Genomic DNA, 16,051 nt, shown 5'->3' with positions numbered 1-16,051 from the left:
ACTACAAGGATTTGGCTTTGAAAGGAAGGAATTAATTAATATAAAGAGCTGTAGTTGGCATATAATAACTTCAAACATTGAAAAACATAGTAGAAATTCTGGTTCTTTACCTATAAAGTACGACAACTCCACAAGATCCCACACAAATAAAGGCATCGCATTTTGGTAAAATGGTACCACAAGACAACCATGAAGCTAGACTTTAACACCCTATACCCTCGTTTTCCATATCATCTTTAAACAGGGCAATTGATTTGATTAAATCAGCATTAATATCTCCCTCAAAAGGTCAACCAACGAACTTTTTATGAAGACAGAATAACGAACTGTTTTAGACTACAGATAGCAGGATTAACCTAACTGATACATCCACAGAGGTCATGAATACCAAACATGAATGAACTTTCTCCTGAAAAATTGCACACAAGAAAGATTTCAAACAAAATTGAGAACAAATGTTTTACAACAGGAGCCTCCCTGTGTAGTATCAAAGCCGGTATTTGGTATTCAATGAGTTAATATAAGCCAATTGGCCAACATAAATACTGTGTCTCCCTCTGTTGAGTGTCTGCGTGTGAAAATAGATATCTTGATCTGAATGTTTCCAAAACTGCTTACAGAATTTACAATTTGATTTATGCCTCCACTCTCAAGAAGGACCTCATGATGATCATATCATTTTGCACTATAAAACATCCTGAATTTTAGAATTTAGAGGGGATTCGTATTATCATCAATAAAGAGGTTTTTGGGAACCTTCAAATTTAATTGCTGAGTATCCCATTGTGCATCATTCAACTTTTGAATGAAATCCTCAAACCTTTCTTCCAATTCCATTAGGCTGTTAGCAATTTGATCACAAATATTAGCATCGCTATCCCAGTTCTCACTTAGCCAGAAAGTCTGCCATACACTTCGTAATACTGAAACACTTGTGGCTCCAGCCTGCAGTGTCATTATCAATGAGAAGGTACAGTAAACCTATCCAGTTAAAATATTTGATACTCCTAAATTCCATAAATAATCCTAAAAACCCCATCTCAAAGACACATGGAAGAAACAGCATTTCCACAGATTGCTGTTTTGTGTTTGGTTCCTCAAGTTGCTGCTTCTTTGTACTTTTTCTTCATGGCATTAATACTTTTTTCCTTGTTACTTTACAGCCTCACTAATGTTGTCAAGTTAGTCCTTGAGGTGGTAGCTCGTGCTTTTTAAAAAAAAATATTTCTATCCTCTTTGGAAATTTGGAGAAGCATCAACTTGAGGCAACAAAGACAATGCAGCAGATGAGCGTCCCCTCGCATAATAACCCTTATGGGCTAGAAGTATGGAACAATGAACAGAACCACTTACCTTGTGAAAAATTCTACTTTTAATTAATGAATTCTGGTGACAAGGATCAAAATTCCTAAGAATTTGATCAAAGAGTATATAAATACTATCAATGACCAAATATACCACAAGTGGCTTAAGTTGTTGAGTGAAAGATCATGAATAACAATAAAATTTATGTGGAATGAGGATTTTTTTTCAGTTAATTCTCGCAAGGGAATTTAAAGTATACCTTGAAAGAAACATAAAACCTCAAATCTTCTGGCTGCTGATTCATCATAAGGATATATTTCTCACTTGCATATAATTTTAAAAATGCCTCCACCTGTTTTATTATAACAAAATTATATGATTATGACATGGCGTTATTTGAACAAAATCGAAAATAATTACGAACCTCTTGGTTTCCTTCATAAAATTGTGACAATAGCAGCAATAGATACTATACCATAAAGTGTGATCCCTCCACACCGTCCATTTTCTCCAAGGGCAAGCCAAAAATTATTTTTGGCTTCATGAATTGCGACCAAGCTAATATATTCTCTTCTCTATTGCAATCTGTGCATCCTGAAATAAAACCACTTGGCAAATTGAATATAAGTGAAGAGAAATAACTGATGCAGCATAGAATTGAATTTGTCTGAATGTAACCTGGAACAGTAGAACGTAATATGTATGATTTTACCAGTATTCGAGCACGCTTTAGGTTTATCTGCAAATAATTGCACAAAAAGATAAATAACTAAACAAATCTAATGGATTTTCTCACTTATTGTTTAGAGGAAATGGAAGGGATGTAGCTGTAAGATAGTTTTGTGTTCCTAAGTATGTGAACCTATTAGACGAAAAATATTTGGTACCTACCAATGTTAGAGAGCAAGAACAACAAAAAACAGCATCCCTGCCGAGCAGCACGGGTTCCAAATTCATTTGTTATCTTTCCGATATTTTTTTTCCCTCTTGATATTGGTAAATAAATAAGCCACAAAGCAAGGAAAACGGGAAACAAAATGGTCATTTTTAGTGATACTATAATTCAATATCTTATACAAAGTCCTATGTGAAAGGTCTTTCTACCAGCTTGCATGCATACAGATTTATATGCATTAGATTCCATACTAGATTATACAGTACATGCTTACTGTGTTAAACTGGAGAACTGAAAGTGATTCATAGCGTAGCCAAAGATGCAGAACTCGCATACTCAACCATGTTAATGAAAGTACACCATATGATTTTACAAGGCCAGGTGTATCCTGCAAAAAAAAATTAAAATAATGGAACCTTTCAACTAACAGTGTCTTGGTGCCAAGAACTAAAGTCCTCTTGAAAATGTATGTATTTTACCAGAATCAATATGCCTAAAGCAAGGCCAACCAGTTGAGCAACCACTTCCCAAACTTCTTCCTGAGAAATTTTGATGAAAGAATTGTATGAGGAAAAACCTTTACGTGTTCCAAACTGTGGTATACTGACAATTTAGTGAACAACATTGTATAGACCAGTTCACACTAGGTCCAACATCTTGACAAGAAAATCATTAAATAACAATCAAATTTAGAGACAAAAAATAATCAGTCATTATATTAACTAAATTAGATACTATTTTAGAAACTAAAATATTATTGGTATTTAAAGTAGTTTATATTATTAATTAAAATTTATAAAATGGTTTTTAAATTGGTATCTAAATTAACTACTGATATTTCATATTCTAAATTAGTCTCTAAAAGACTAATAGAGACAAATTTAGAACATGAAGTAATGAGTAACTAAAACCTTGGTAGCTAATAGTTAGATAACAATTTAAAAACTATTTTATAAATTTTTATTAATAATAAAAACTACTTTAGATACTGATAATTTTGTTAGTTTATAAGATGGTCTCTAATTTAGTCAAATAGTAACTAATTATTTTAGTTTTTAAAATTAGTTTCTATTTAATGATTTTCTTATAGTGTTCTGACTCAAAGATGTGTCTCAAGAATATATTACAAGCTTTGGCATAACCTGGCCTACTATATGTAATAATGTAACTAAGCTTTGGCATAACCTGGCCTGCTATATGTAATAATGTAGCTAAGAAATAAAAGAATAAGTAATGATTTCATTAAATCATGAAGATTAGGTAGATTATATTAAGATTTATTGCTTAAGGCATCTTGACTAAGGCATAATATCTGCTTCATTCGGTCAATAACTGCTTTTTAGGCTTGACTAAGGCAAAATATGACGGATTAGGTCCGTGAGTCATCCTCACCCCAGAGCCTCATTAAAGATTTTGGATTGAGACAAGAAGAAGGTGAATATAAATTAAGAAATTAAATCAGCCTCCCTCTTTGCTTTAATAAAATAAGTACCATATGGAACTTTTCTTCATATGAGAAACATTCATGGAGAGAGAGGTCAACAATTAAATTAATACTTGAAAGCATGAGAATAACAAATACCAACGCATTATTCATAAAACTCTAGAGGCTTTATAGATGTATAATCACGACAAAATATTATTACCAGAAATTACAGATTTCTATTCTGAGTTTGAGAGTATACCTTCGCTGCTACTTCTCCCAGATTTCCTGAAATTGCAAAGTGGTTTTGAATCACACGAAAAGAGGGATCTTTTAGTCCTCTTGCTACAGCCTGTTTGTATATCACACAGAAATTTACACAAACATATATAAATTGGATATTAAGCAATCCATCTCTACACATTGAAGTGTGGAATTCCTACTGCTTTTAAATCACTATCTTCAGATTTTATGTTAAAAAAAGAATGTCATGACTTATTTTCAATATGGTAATCATCCTTTAGGAGGGCTGCTCGGAAGTGAACATTTTGACACTACAAGTTAGCTGCTAGGAACTTGTTTGAGAGGATGCAGAAAAGAGCGAAAACAAAATGGTAGTCCATATTCATTTAGAATGTGAAGAGAAAGACAAAGAAAGGGTATAATGAAAGGTCAAACTCTCAAAAAAGGATAAATATGGCAGGGAACCTACCAACCCTCTCCAAAAAGATATCCAGTAAAAAGAACATTTTTATGTTCAATGCATAACTAAATATAATTCATCTATGCTTAGAAAATCCCCAACCTAGTCAGCTATCAATATATCTATCATCTGTTCCATTCCGCCAAATAAACAAGAGATGAGTAACTTGTGTTTGTTTTCTATTCTTTTCATCCTCATTCCCTGTCTTTCTGACCTTCTTTGCTTTACTTCTCCTTTTGGGGATAGAATTCTATCATATTTTTATTTATTTTCCTCCTTGAATACAAAAAAGTTAGTAGCAGGAAAAGGATAGCCAGAAAATGATATTAATCTAAAGTTAATTATTATCCATTAGACCCTTTTAATTTATGTAGCACAAGTACTGACACAGACACTCGACATGACACTATGAGTCTATGACACATGTAATCTCTGAAATGTAAGACCCGGGGACACTAATCTAGATATTACATCATTATGAATTATTTAAATTGACAATCAAGATTTATGTATTCAAAATCATCTATAAACAAGTTAGTCAAATATAGAAATTTAAACATATTGTCACCTAATACAAAAATAATCTAATCCATCTATCTAAAATCCAAAAAGTGAAAAGAGGAAATAATTCATTTAATACATTTCATCCCCTTCTTGATCATCATCATTGAAAAAGACACTTTAGCTGAGATTCATTTAAAGACAAATGAACAACTTAAAAAATTTCACATTATATCAAAATATGATAGGAGAATAAATAAAAACATTCTCACTAATACATATATAATCTAAATATTCCTCCTGATAATATAGGATTTGTTCCTTACTTCTATAATCATAATAAAAATTTACAAGTGAGTTTTAGAAAATCACTATATTTGTCCTTATTAACATGTTGGAGCAGTGAACAATTTTTGACAAAGACCCAAAAAATGGTTTTTAATTGAACACTTCACCTATACTTGTTATACGAGTATCATATATGTGTCGATGTCTGATAGGTGTCGGACACAGGGACACATCATTTAAGTGGTGCGTCCAAGCTTCATACCTATCTTTGAAATATTAACTAATAATAGTGGCTCTTTTAATAGAGTAAAGATGCATAATAAAGTACCTTGGTAAGATTTCCTAGCGATGCCAAAGGAAGGAAATAGCCAGGATATAGTTGGGTTGTCAGATCAAAAATGCTGCATGAGATGTCAGCAGTGTAAGACTCTCTCTCTAGAGCCAGACTTTATTTGCATGTTTCCATAGGAAAACAAGGCATACTACACAGACCTTCCAGCACTGCCAATGAAGTCCGCATACATTCTCCATTGCTTGGGATCATCATCAAAAAGATTTCCAAACCTCCCGCCTGAAAGAAAAAGCAACATTTACCTTAAAATATAAATTCATCTTCAGCTTCCTTCAGCTTACTTTGTGAATGCCATACCAATGAACAAGCGTCCTGTGGCTCCAATGCCATCCTTTGAGACCCATCTAAAGTTATAGAGCAAGAGCATGCAATTAACAACATACAAACTAAATTGACAAATAATGGCAGCATGAAAGTATTAATGATACTACTATATACATATACATGTTGTGATTGTATACAAAAGCATAGGCTCTAAAATTTATGAGTCACCTGATGGCAGCAGCAGAAGCAGCCGCTGTGCTTCCAGAGAAAGATCCAACACCAACAGCCTGTAGTTAAGCAAAATTTTTGACACGACAGATAGAAAACACAGTACATAAGTAATTGTAAGGAAAAGAAGAAAATGTTATGGAGAACATACAAAATGCACAATGTCAGATCTAGACGATCTAGTAATCAGAGTCTAGTCCCACTATGAAAATCCTTACGTAAGTTTAGATCAGACCAACATCAACTTTTGCTCAAAGCCCGCCAGACATCTACTAACTATAAGTGAGCTCATAAGGCTAGAGGAGTCTATATGATATGAAGAAATATCAAGTTTTACATGACACAGAGAAAAAGCTTAAAGAATCGAGCAAGACTTAGATTATACCTATGTCAACTTTTGCTCAAAGACCATCTAGCATCTACCAACTATGGACAAGTTCATAAGACTAGACAGTCTATATGAATAAGAAGCTCAGAACACATGATTGACCGACTACTAGATGACTTAGGTTAACGAACTGATTCTTGAGACAGATTCTCATAAAAGGAACATGTTATATGCCAACAATTGCAACGTACAACCTTCTACGCACAATAACATGAAAACAAATTTTAAGGACTGTCATTTCACTAAGCATCTAACTTTATGGAAAAACATACAAAAAAGGTCTGACGAAAGATTACCTACAATGATCAGAACACACAGAGGCAACAATCAAGCTTAGAACAGTCACATTCAAGATGCATATAAACTGACGACTTCAACTGCATGAATAGACTACAGATCCAACAAATTCTCTAACATTTCATGCAAAAGGCTGCACATAAAACATCTCTATATTAGACCATCTAGTTAGACATCTAGTTGAAGTGTGAGCACCTATTTGTTAATCCTTAACTCAGTGAAGTTTATCTCCAGTGAGTGCTCATATTTATACATCCTCTCTATTGAGAGTTGTTCTCCTTTCATTCAAACTCTATTGTTTGTAAGCTAAGAGTAATATAGTATAGAATACTCAAGAAAGTCGGGAGTATGATCAAAGAAAATCTGTAATATTTATCTCAAGGGGAGATAAGGGTTTGTTTGGGAAGGCATTGTATACTCATGTAAGTCAGAAGTGACAATAAAAAGTACTTTTTTGTAATAAGTAGATTATAGTGGAACATTTTAAGAGTTTTCTGAAAGAGGAATGGACATACAGTTAGGTTGAACTAGTGCAAAACAAGTGTTTATGTTTCTTCTATTGCTCGTGTAAACTGTCTGCATTGCTTATCTTACATACACAAATTTCGTGAAAACATATTTACAAAAGGCTTTTATCAAACCTCTAGATTTCCATAAATCATTTTAACTCCATTCAACATCCCTTCTAAAATTAACATGTTATTAACACAAATTTTTTCTGGCAAATCATATAGAAACAAGTAAAAAACCTTTGTTAGAAAATTTAAAGAACCAGAAACAACTTTCAAAGGACATGACCTGCTAGCTTATATCAGGAAACTTTAATCACTATAAGAAAATGTACTCAAGTTGCAAGTACATGACAAAACTACCTCTAATGATTTTCAAGATTTGACAATAAGCCTCACTGACATACCGAACTGGGCTTCGTGAAGTCTACTGATTATCAGTTTCAACAGTAAGCATGCCAAATGCACAAAAACATCCTTGAGAAAAAAATCAGTAGTTTGAGCAAGATTGACATGCCTTTAGGAGACTTGAAGTTACAAGGGTGTGACAGATCCATCCAGTCACATTGGTAGGGAACTGTAGTAACATGTAATGCAAGTAATCATCTGAAACTGATCCTGCATCATGACTGACAAAGTTAAGTAAACAAATTATTTGCATCCAACTTTACACAATCATTGAAGCTAAAACTCCAGAAGTTTCCCTATGGAACATCCAATAAAGTATTTAAATGTTAACCACCAGGAAAGCCTGATGGTAGGATAAAATCTTTGATTGTGTCTGGAAGCCACGATAGTCTTTCATCAGGGGAATGCGAATCCTGAAACCTGTTTGGTGTAGTAGAACTTTCCTCCTCAACAAGAAAGGTTTGCAACTTCGAATCATCACCTAATACATATCTGCTTATAAGAGGGGGAAAAGTCATAGTTGAAGCCTGATTTGTAGAAGCAACCAATGTAAAATTTATGTAATTGAGGAAATGGCGAAACAATAAAAAGCACAAGAGGTTGCAAAAGTATTCCCAGGAACAAGCAAACACAGACTACTATTTCCGTTTTGTTCATACTTGATGCATGCAGACATTTAGTATTTCATTCACGTTTTCTTATGGAGTACAATGTGAATTAGCATTCCATGATCCCCCAACTTCTTAACAACAAGTAATGCTAGTAGTATGCTACTAACACAAAAACCTTCATAAATGTACATTTACAGAATTAAAAAGAACACAAATTTTGGTAAAGTTGAACAAAAACCTCTTCGCAGTACCATTGCTATATCTCTCCACCAAAATCACCCGCGATAAAACCTGACCTCTGAAACAAAGAAAATAAAATAATACTATAATAATCACCCCAATTCAAAAGTTTGGAAATTAAGCAAGTTAAACCTTAAAAAAGTTCTCCCAGATCATTTTTTTTCTTCTGTCACACGCAGATAACTTATCCAAATTTTGTTGACTGAAATTGGTCACTATAATCAAATGCTTCATTAACTTCCAAAATTTCTCTTTCCCCAAGGTAATTCCCACTATCTTACTCTCTATAACAGATAAGTTATCCACATTCCCTCATACTCCATACACTACTATACTGTTTGGGTTAAGAAATTCAATATTGTCCGCACAAAAATCTACCCTTTGAATTTTTCTTAGCAAAACAAAACAACCAAAGAAAGAAGTATCAGACCCTCCATTATCAGCATCATCTTCGAAACTAGAGCGCTCAGAAGAGCATACAACACGAAAACAACGGGTTTTAAGTCTCTTTATCTTCATCTTCTCCACCTTCATTGAAGAATTGAATGCACTTGAAGAGAATGAAAATTGCAAGGTGTGAGACATTGTAAGAAACAACAAACTTCGTAGCTTCCTATGTTTTAATTGTGAAACAGTGAAAAAATTGAAGAGTTTGGTTTTTGCTTCTTCTTCTCTGTTTCTGGCTCAAGCTAACAAGATTAACACTATCTCCGAAACTGGAAGACAAGAACGAGCCACGAGCCGGGTCGGGTCGGGTCGGGTCGGGTCGGATCGGGCAGGATCGGGTCAAAGCTTATTTACTAATATAAGAGTATTTCTTCCTGTATATTTTTTAAAATTACTAAAAACTAACGTATTGATTATACTTGCATATTAACGTCTTCTCATAAGATTCTAACAAATTATTGAAACCAAAATCAAGCATCAAAAAGTAAAAAAATACATTTTAGTTTTGGACTTAATGGATACACCTGTATTTTGTTTAGGGCCTAATAGATAGGCCTGCATTTAGTTTTGGGCTAAACGGATTGGCCCGTATTTAGTTTTGGGTTTAGCTGAATAAACCCTAATAAAAAATATTACATGTAAACCCTGGAAACCTTTAATTTAATGGTAAAAACTGTAAATCCTATACAGTAAAACATTAATAATAAAATGTATATCTAACTTCTAATCCTAACCATAAATTCGGTGTCTCAAAATAGAACACCATGAACCCTAACCATAACAATTGACATAATTGTTTTAATCTAAAGATGTGGTATTCTGTTTTATGGTATGACATGGTGACATAATTGTTTTAATTTAAAAGACGTGGTATTATGTTTTATGTTATGACATTGGGTTTATGGTTAGGGTTAGAATTTAGGTATAATTTTATGATTTATGTTCTTACTCTATAAGATTTGTAGTTTTTACCTTTAAGTTAAGGATTTTCAGTTTAAGGTTTACATGTGATATTTTCAATTAGGGTTAATCATTTACGGTTACAATTTATATTTTTTTTAGTTTTATGCTTCGTTTATATTAAGGTAATTAGTGTTCATCCGGATGAATTTTCAAGAACCATATTTCTATTTGCATCTAGTAATATGTGAAGAGAAGGAAGCGTGGAAAGAAATTGAAGAAATTCTTCTTTACTCCTTAAACAAGAATTGCACAGAAATATAGCAAAAACCACACTTTATATAAGTAATTAATTATATTATAAAATACAAATATTAAATATATTTATAATAAAAATAAATATTATATGTATTTATAAAATTATAAAATTAATAATAATAATAATAATTAAAAGAATGATAATAAATATAAATTAAATATATATAATAATAATAATTATTAAATAATAATAATTTTATTTGAATTAAATATTTAATAATATCATTAATAAATATAATTATAATAAAAAAAAAAATATAATTATTTACGTAAAAAAATATAATAATAATAATAATATTAATTGTAAAAAATAGAAATAAATTAACTAATTTGTTTTATTATTATTATTCAAATATTTTTAAAGATCACAATAAATTTGTAAATTTACATTTTATACCTTTTAAAAAAGATTAATTTTTTTCACAACTATCACATCACTCACAACTTTCAATAAAATTTTCCCCATAAATCCACTATACTCAAATTCAAACAACTTCATTTTCTTCACACTCTCAAATCACTTATGCAAAGATTTGAGAAGAAAGTGTGAAGAAAGTTGAGGGTGATTGGTATGTTAGAGTGAGTGTGTGAGAAAAGTTTATGAAAGTATGTGAGTGATGTTATGGTTGTAAGAATATTTTGAATTATTTTTAATTGTGTAAAATGTAATTACAAAGTTACCCTTATGTATAAAAAAAGAAAAAAAAATAATAATTAATTTTGTGCACATTTTAATTAATTAAAATAATGTAAAATTTCAATTATAAATAAAAGATTAAAATAATGTAAAATTAAAAATTTAAATATGATTATATTATTTTTCATTTTATTAATTTAAATTAATTTTGTTAGTTAAATTAATGTATTTAGATAATTTTAATATTGTTTATGATTCTTTAATTTATATTATGTTATATATATAATATAATATATATATATATATATATATTTTTTAAGTATATGTATAAAAAACTAATATTAATCATGATTTTTATTATTATTATTAAAAAAATTAATACATTTTAAAAAGTAAATGGGTATTTAAACATTGGATGAATATTAAGTAGTTATCCGTTGAAAGCAAAAATATATAAAGTCATTGTATTTAATCCAGAGAGAAATAAAGAAATGTTAATTTTTTTCGTGATTTTGAAATTATTATAAAATTAAGAACATAATAATGTTAATTAGAAAAAGAAAACACATCCCCACTAATAACATTTGAATCCTTCATATGGAGACCTTCAAACGTTTTTCTAAAAGACATATCTTATTTCTTTGTCTGACAATAATCGCATCTCTTTCATTGCAAACATTTTCAATGCACCATTTGAACAAATTACAGCCTAGAACCATGTCACTTCTAATATTTTTTTAAGAAAAGAATAAAATTGAACAACAAATAAATTTAAAATAGCATTCTTAAGTTTGTATCCAACCTAATTGAATAAATTTTATCTTGTACTTTGGACAACCCCAAATCGTTTTTTGACATTTTTTTTAGTTGTTGTTCTCAAAACAGCAAAATCTCCACAATCACAAATAGGTGCAACGAAGGCACTCGTGCTCTTACCAACATGGGTAAAAGTACAATGTTTTTGCACACCACAATCGGTACAACTAGACGATGATGAGGTGTGATACGCAGACATTGAAGGTCACTGAAGCAATGCTCTCGATTCTCCAATAAAGATAATGGAGTCTAAATTTGATTTATTCATAATATAAATAAAGTGTTACAAAAGTTGCATTCAAATCAATATTATTCTTTAAATGAGTACCATGAAAACCTGAATATTAAATAACAATTTATCAATGTTCAACATGAAAAATAACAATAACAATAAGAATTTATCAATGTTCAACATGAAAAATAAAATAACAATAACATAATGATAATATAACAAACATTAGCGTTGATGACGTTCAATGTCATATATTCGATCCTCAATTCGCTTCATCCTTTGATCAACCCTATCCATATGTATATTCATGGTCCTCATACTTTCTGGGATGTTTTGTATTCCACCCCAAATTTGGGTTAACATTTCGGCTTGATGGGGGATTGCGAACTGAGGTTGACCGCCTTGAACATCTTCTTGTGCCAATCCAAGGTCTTCATCATCTTCTTCGTTTGTTTGGTTAGGCCTACCAAGTTGCCAAACACCATTGACCTGGAATATTTTTAATTTCCTCATACTTTATTTCCCAAAGTAATGATTCCATCCTAGCATTATTGTTGCATCATTTGACAAGTCCAAGTCATACACCTACATAATCCATGTTATCAAAATTGTTGAACCAAGTGGTGTTCAAGCTTTGAAGAATCCAAATCCTTTGAAGGATGTTGAAGCCTCTACTGTGCTTGATGTTGCTGTGCTGGTTTAGCTTAGTTCTGGGGTAGTTTGGATGTTGTAATCCACCCTTTGATTAAATCTAAAGCATAAGCATCTCAATCTTTGTGAAAGTAAAATGTTTTCAAACTAAGTTAAAACAACTATTGTTTTGTCGAAACAACCGATTGTTTGTACTTAGGTGTTTTCAAAAAAAGATTGAAAACTATTTTTAAAATGATTGAACTGTTAAGTACCAAAACAACCGATTGATTCGAGAAAACAACCGATTGTTTGTTTTGGGACCATAACAGAAAAATTGTTTTCTGTTTGACTGAGCTTTAAATGTTTTAACTGCTTACGCTCCAGTCATTAAATGCTTTGACCAATCTTTTAATGCAATTTAAGAGTTTGTTAAGATTTGATAACAAAACTACATCTTTGAATAAATTCAGAAAAACAGATTTCACAATCAATCTTTGATAAGTTTTTGCTAAGAGTTTTTGAGTTTTTCAAAGAGCTGAGATTGCTAAGAGTGTGTGATTGATCAAAGTTGTGGAATAGGATTCTGCTTGTATTGATTTCAGATTATCTTCTATAACAAGTGTAATCCTTGTTCTCTCTGTAAAGACAAGTTTTGTTTCTGTGTTTGCTAAGATTGGTTGTGTGTTCTTGAGGGGATCAAGATCAGTAATCTTGGTGTAAGTGTGTTGACCAAGGAGAGTGTGTTTCTTGAGGTGTTTAAGGTCATTCTCTTGGTTGTTGTGTAAGTATTTTGTACTAAAGTATTTTGAATAATCAAGAATGTCTTGAATCCCCATTCCTTGGGTAAGAGAAAGTGCATCATGTTCTACTCGACCTTTACCCTTACGGGTTCTCTGATGTTTCATGGATGATGATGCCATGGATAATACAATTATAACCTTATATAAAAAGAATGAAATGTTCTTAACATCAAATATGAAACACAATTTTAAGTAAACGAAAGTCATGAAAATATCCTAAACAAAATAGTAGAAGTTATCAAACACAATACTAAAACTTCATAAACAGAACATTACATTACGAGTGAGAATACAATATTATAAGTCCTCAAATAGAATAGTAGAAGTTCTGATAATAATTATCCAATAACAAACATACACACACAAATTAGGCAACAATTGAAATGAAATAGAAGCACAACATATAAGTGAAAGACATCAAATTAACGCGGAGTTAGAGACATCAAATCAACGCCTAGTCATAAATGCAAATAAGTTTTTCATGTGAAGCTCATATGGCCTCCCAAATAGTTTCTTAACTTTGACTGGATACTCACATAAAATCTCGATTGATCCATGACCTGTTCATCCTGGATATTAAGCTCCACCAGCATAGCCCAAATATCAGACTTAGAGTACTGGTATGATGCATGGCGACGTTGATGGTGTACATGTTGAGCATATAAGTCATTTCTTTGACTAATTTCTGTAGCTACATCTTGTGTTGTGATTGCTTGTAGACGAGCAATGTCAGCCAACTTTAGGTCATCTGATTTCCATGCTTAATGGATGAAACATATTGTTGAATATTTGTACTCAACAAAGCAAAATGTTCATCAATTCCTTCCATGGTGGGCCCTTTTTATTTTATCCTAGAGATGAGGATGTGCCAGCAAATCCTGCAAAAGGCATAGAAAGAATGTTTGAGGGAGTGTCAAAAGGAGTGTTTGATGGAGTGTCACTTGATTGAATATGAGGGACAAGTGATCGTGGGACGTAGTCATCTACATCTTCAAAGTTTGGTTGCTCAGGGATATAATCCATATTATTGTCATCTAGGTTCACACTAAAATTACTCATGTGTGGAGGTGAATTGATGTCGCGGGCTTCCAGTGGCTCTGTCATTAGACCACAAGTCCCTCATTAGGTTATAATGGCGAATGGGATGGACACGCCATTTTGCGGCAGATGGCTTTGTCTAGATAAATGTCACATATTAGTACAATACTAAGTGCATTCAAATGTATTTCTTATAAAAAAATACTTATGGCGGTACCTTTATCAAGTCATTCCAAACTTCATCCCCCACTTCAAAACGTTTGGTGGTATGGTTCCATGCGAAACCACTCAGTCCGCCAAACAAATCATGTACCTCCCTCCCCCTGTCCTTTAGGCTTTTTTGGCGGTTTTTTATATGATTTTTCTTAATAACCGATAATTTGGTCTCGTGTAGAGTCACAACAATGTTAGTATATCCCTGAGTGATCCAACTATCGCCAATTCTAGAACCTCGGCGTGCGTCTTCAACCATTGCATTTAAAAGAATTAGGTTCATCTTCGTCGTCCACTTAGTGAACTCTCGATAACCGCCTAATGAATCTGTTACAACATTCTTGTCGCGATTCATCTAAATAACTTAAATAAGTTAGGAGGAGAAACATTGCAACAAAAGAGAAAGCATATTTTATTACATCAAATTAATTGTTTACATAATCTTATCACATTTTGTTTGCTATAGTGTCCCTAATATGTGAACCTAGCCTATAATTATCCTTACAAGAATGAGAAGGGGTTGGTTGTACATCTTCTTGTAGCAATTCATGATCTACTTCTTCAATCAAAGACTCATCATTGTCGACCCTGTGAAGAAAGTTATGCAGAATACAACAAGCTAAAACAATTTTTGTCATAGTATCAACATCGTAATGGGGCTCAGTCCCACTGGCTATAATTGAAAAACATTTTTTTCATAACCCCAAAAGTCCTCTCAATTACATTTCTAAGTGATGAATGTCAATGATTAATCAACTCCTTAGCATTTTGAGAACCTCTTCGTAAATATTATTTCAAATGGTATCTAACCCCGAGATAAGGTGTTATTATTTTTGGTTTTAACATAAAACCTACATCACCAAGATAGTATTTTCCTACAAACATTGTGGAAACCTGCGTTTGTATAGATTACTAGAACCTATTTATTGTTCTGCACGCCCAAACACCTAAAACTAACCTTCTGGAATAACCAACGGATTGTCTCGTGTCAAAACTTCTTTCAATATCCTTGAATCGGAGGCAGTTCCTTCCTAACTGGGCAGGACATATGTCAACTTCATGTCAAAATCTCAACCTACAAATATGTTTTGGGTTGACCAATCTTAAGAAAAATAAAAAAATATTTTATACATATAAGAGAAGAACCTATGGAAAAATAGTACAAGTAATAGTTTTCCTTTTCAGTGTAACTTCCGTCACCCCATTTGTGGATCCCGAAATGAATCCTTTACTTTGGGAAAAGCAACACCTTATTGACATGTTTAAAAGTCAAACTTTTTATTAATGACAGTGGTCAAGTTTGGACCACACCATCTCTATATTATTGGGTGGGTGACTACAAATTTAGTTGAATATGTTATTCTCTTTTTTTTTATGCACTTCTTACTTTTTATCTATAAAGGATTTAGGATAGTCTCAAATGAATGAAATAATAAGTATTTTAAACAAAAAAATGTTTTTAATTTTTCTAGTTTTTCTCAAATTTAAATTTAAATTTTCTACATTTTCAAAGTACGTTATAATTGTCTCTCTTACTTATCTAGTAGGTGATAAAATCATGTATTAAGAAAACATGAGATATTTTTTAAAATTTAAATCTTATTT

At 31.9% G+C, this 16,051-nt stretch overlaps 1 protein-coding gene across 3 annotated transcripts; it reads right to left on the bottom strand.

Moving 5' to 3' along the window:
• Positions 1 to 417: 417 nt before the first annotated feature.
• Positions 418 to 9,112, bottom strand: RUS5 (root UVB sensitive protein (Protein of unknown function, DUF647)). 3 transcript variants are annotated; one of them, XM_068631316.2, is made up of 15 exons: positions 8,843 to 9,112; positions 8,411 to 8,470; positions 7,896 to 8,053; positions 7,671 to 7,771; positions 5,960 to 6,018; positions 5,765 to 5,811; positions 5,608 to 5,686; positions 5,444 to 5,516; positions 3,886 to 3,975; positions 2,680 to 2,739; positions 2,475 to 2,588; positions 1,984 to 2,044; positions 1,781 to 1,899; positions 1,565 to 1,657; positions 418 to 945 (listed from the first exon to the last, which is right to left on the bottom strand). In XM_068631316.2, exons 1-15 carry the CDS (start codon positions 8,995 to 8,997, stop codon positions 712 to 714), a joined length of 1,503 nt encoding a protein of 500 aa, XP_068487417.1. In that variant the 5' UTR covers positions 8,998 to 9,112; the 3' UTR covers positions 418 to 711. The 3 variants fall into 3 exon arrangements, 2 of the variants coding, with proteins under 2 accessions (XP_068487417.1, XP_090150422.1); XM_090294296.1 differs by having other exon boundaries at positions 8,424 to 8,470; XR_016515026.1 differs by having other exon boundaries at positions 923 to 945; positions 1,730 to 1,899.
• Between the last annotated feature and the right edge of the window lie 6,939 nt (positions 9,113 to 16,051).

The sequence above is a fragment of the Phaseolus vulgaris genome, chromosome 8 (genome assembly GCF_051622355.1).
Source record: "Phaseolus vulgaris cultivar YP4 chromosome 8, ASM5162235v1, whole genome shotgun sequence".
NCBI lineage: Eukaryota > Viridiplantae > Streptophyta > Magnoliopsida > Fabales > Fabaceae > Phaseolus > Phaseolus vulgaris.
Note: the sequence above shows the minus strand (reverse complement) of the source record. Positions and strands in the feature narration are given on the sequence as shown.

Excerpts from the sequence above, each read along its gene's own strand:
- RUS5 (XM_068631316.2), bottom strand. The coding sequence starts at position 8,997 with ATGTCTCACACCTTGCAATTTTCATTCTCTTCAAGTGCATTCAATTCT. Across the intron at positions 5,517-5,607 it reads TTCATTGGCAGTGCTGGAAG|CATTTTTGATCTGACAACCC; the intron begins GTCTGTGTAGTA and ends CATCTCATGCAG. Across the intron at positions 3,976-5,443 it reads CGCTAGGAAATCTTACCAAG|GCTGTAGCAAGAGGACTAAA; the intron begins GTACTTTATTAT and ends ATATACAAACAG.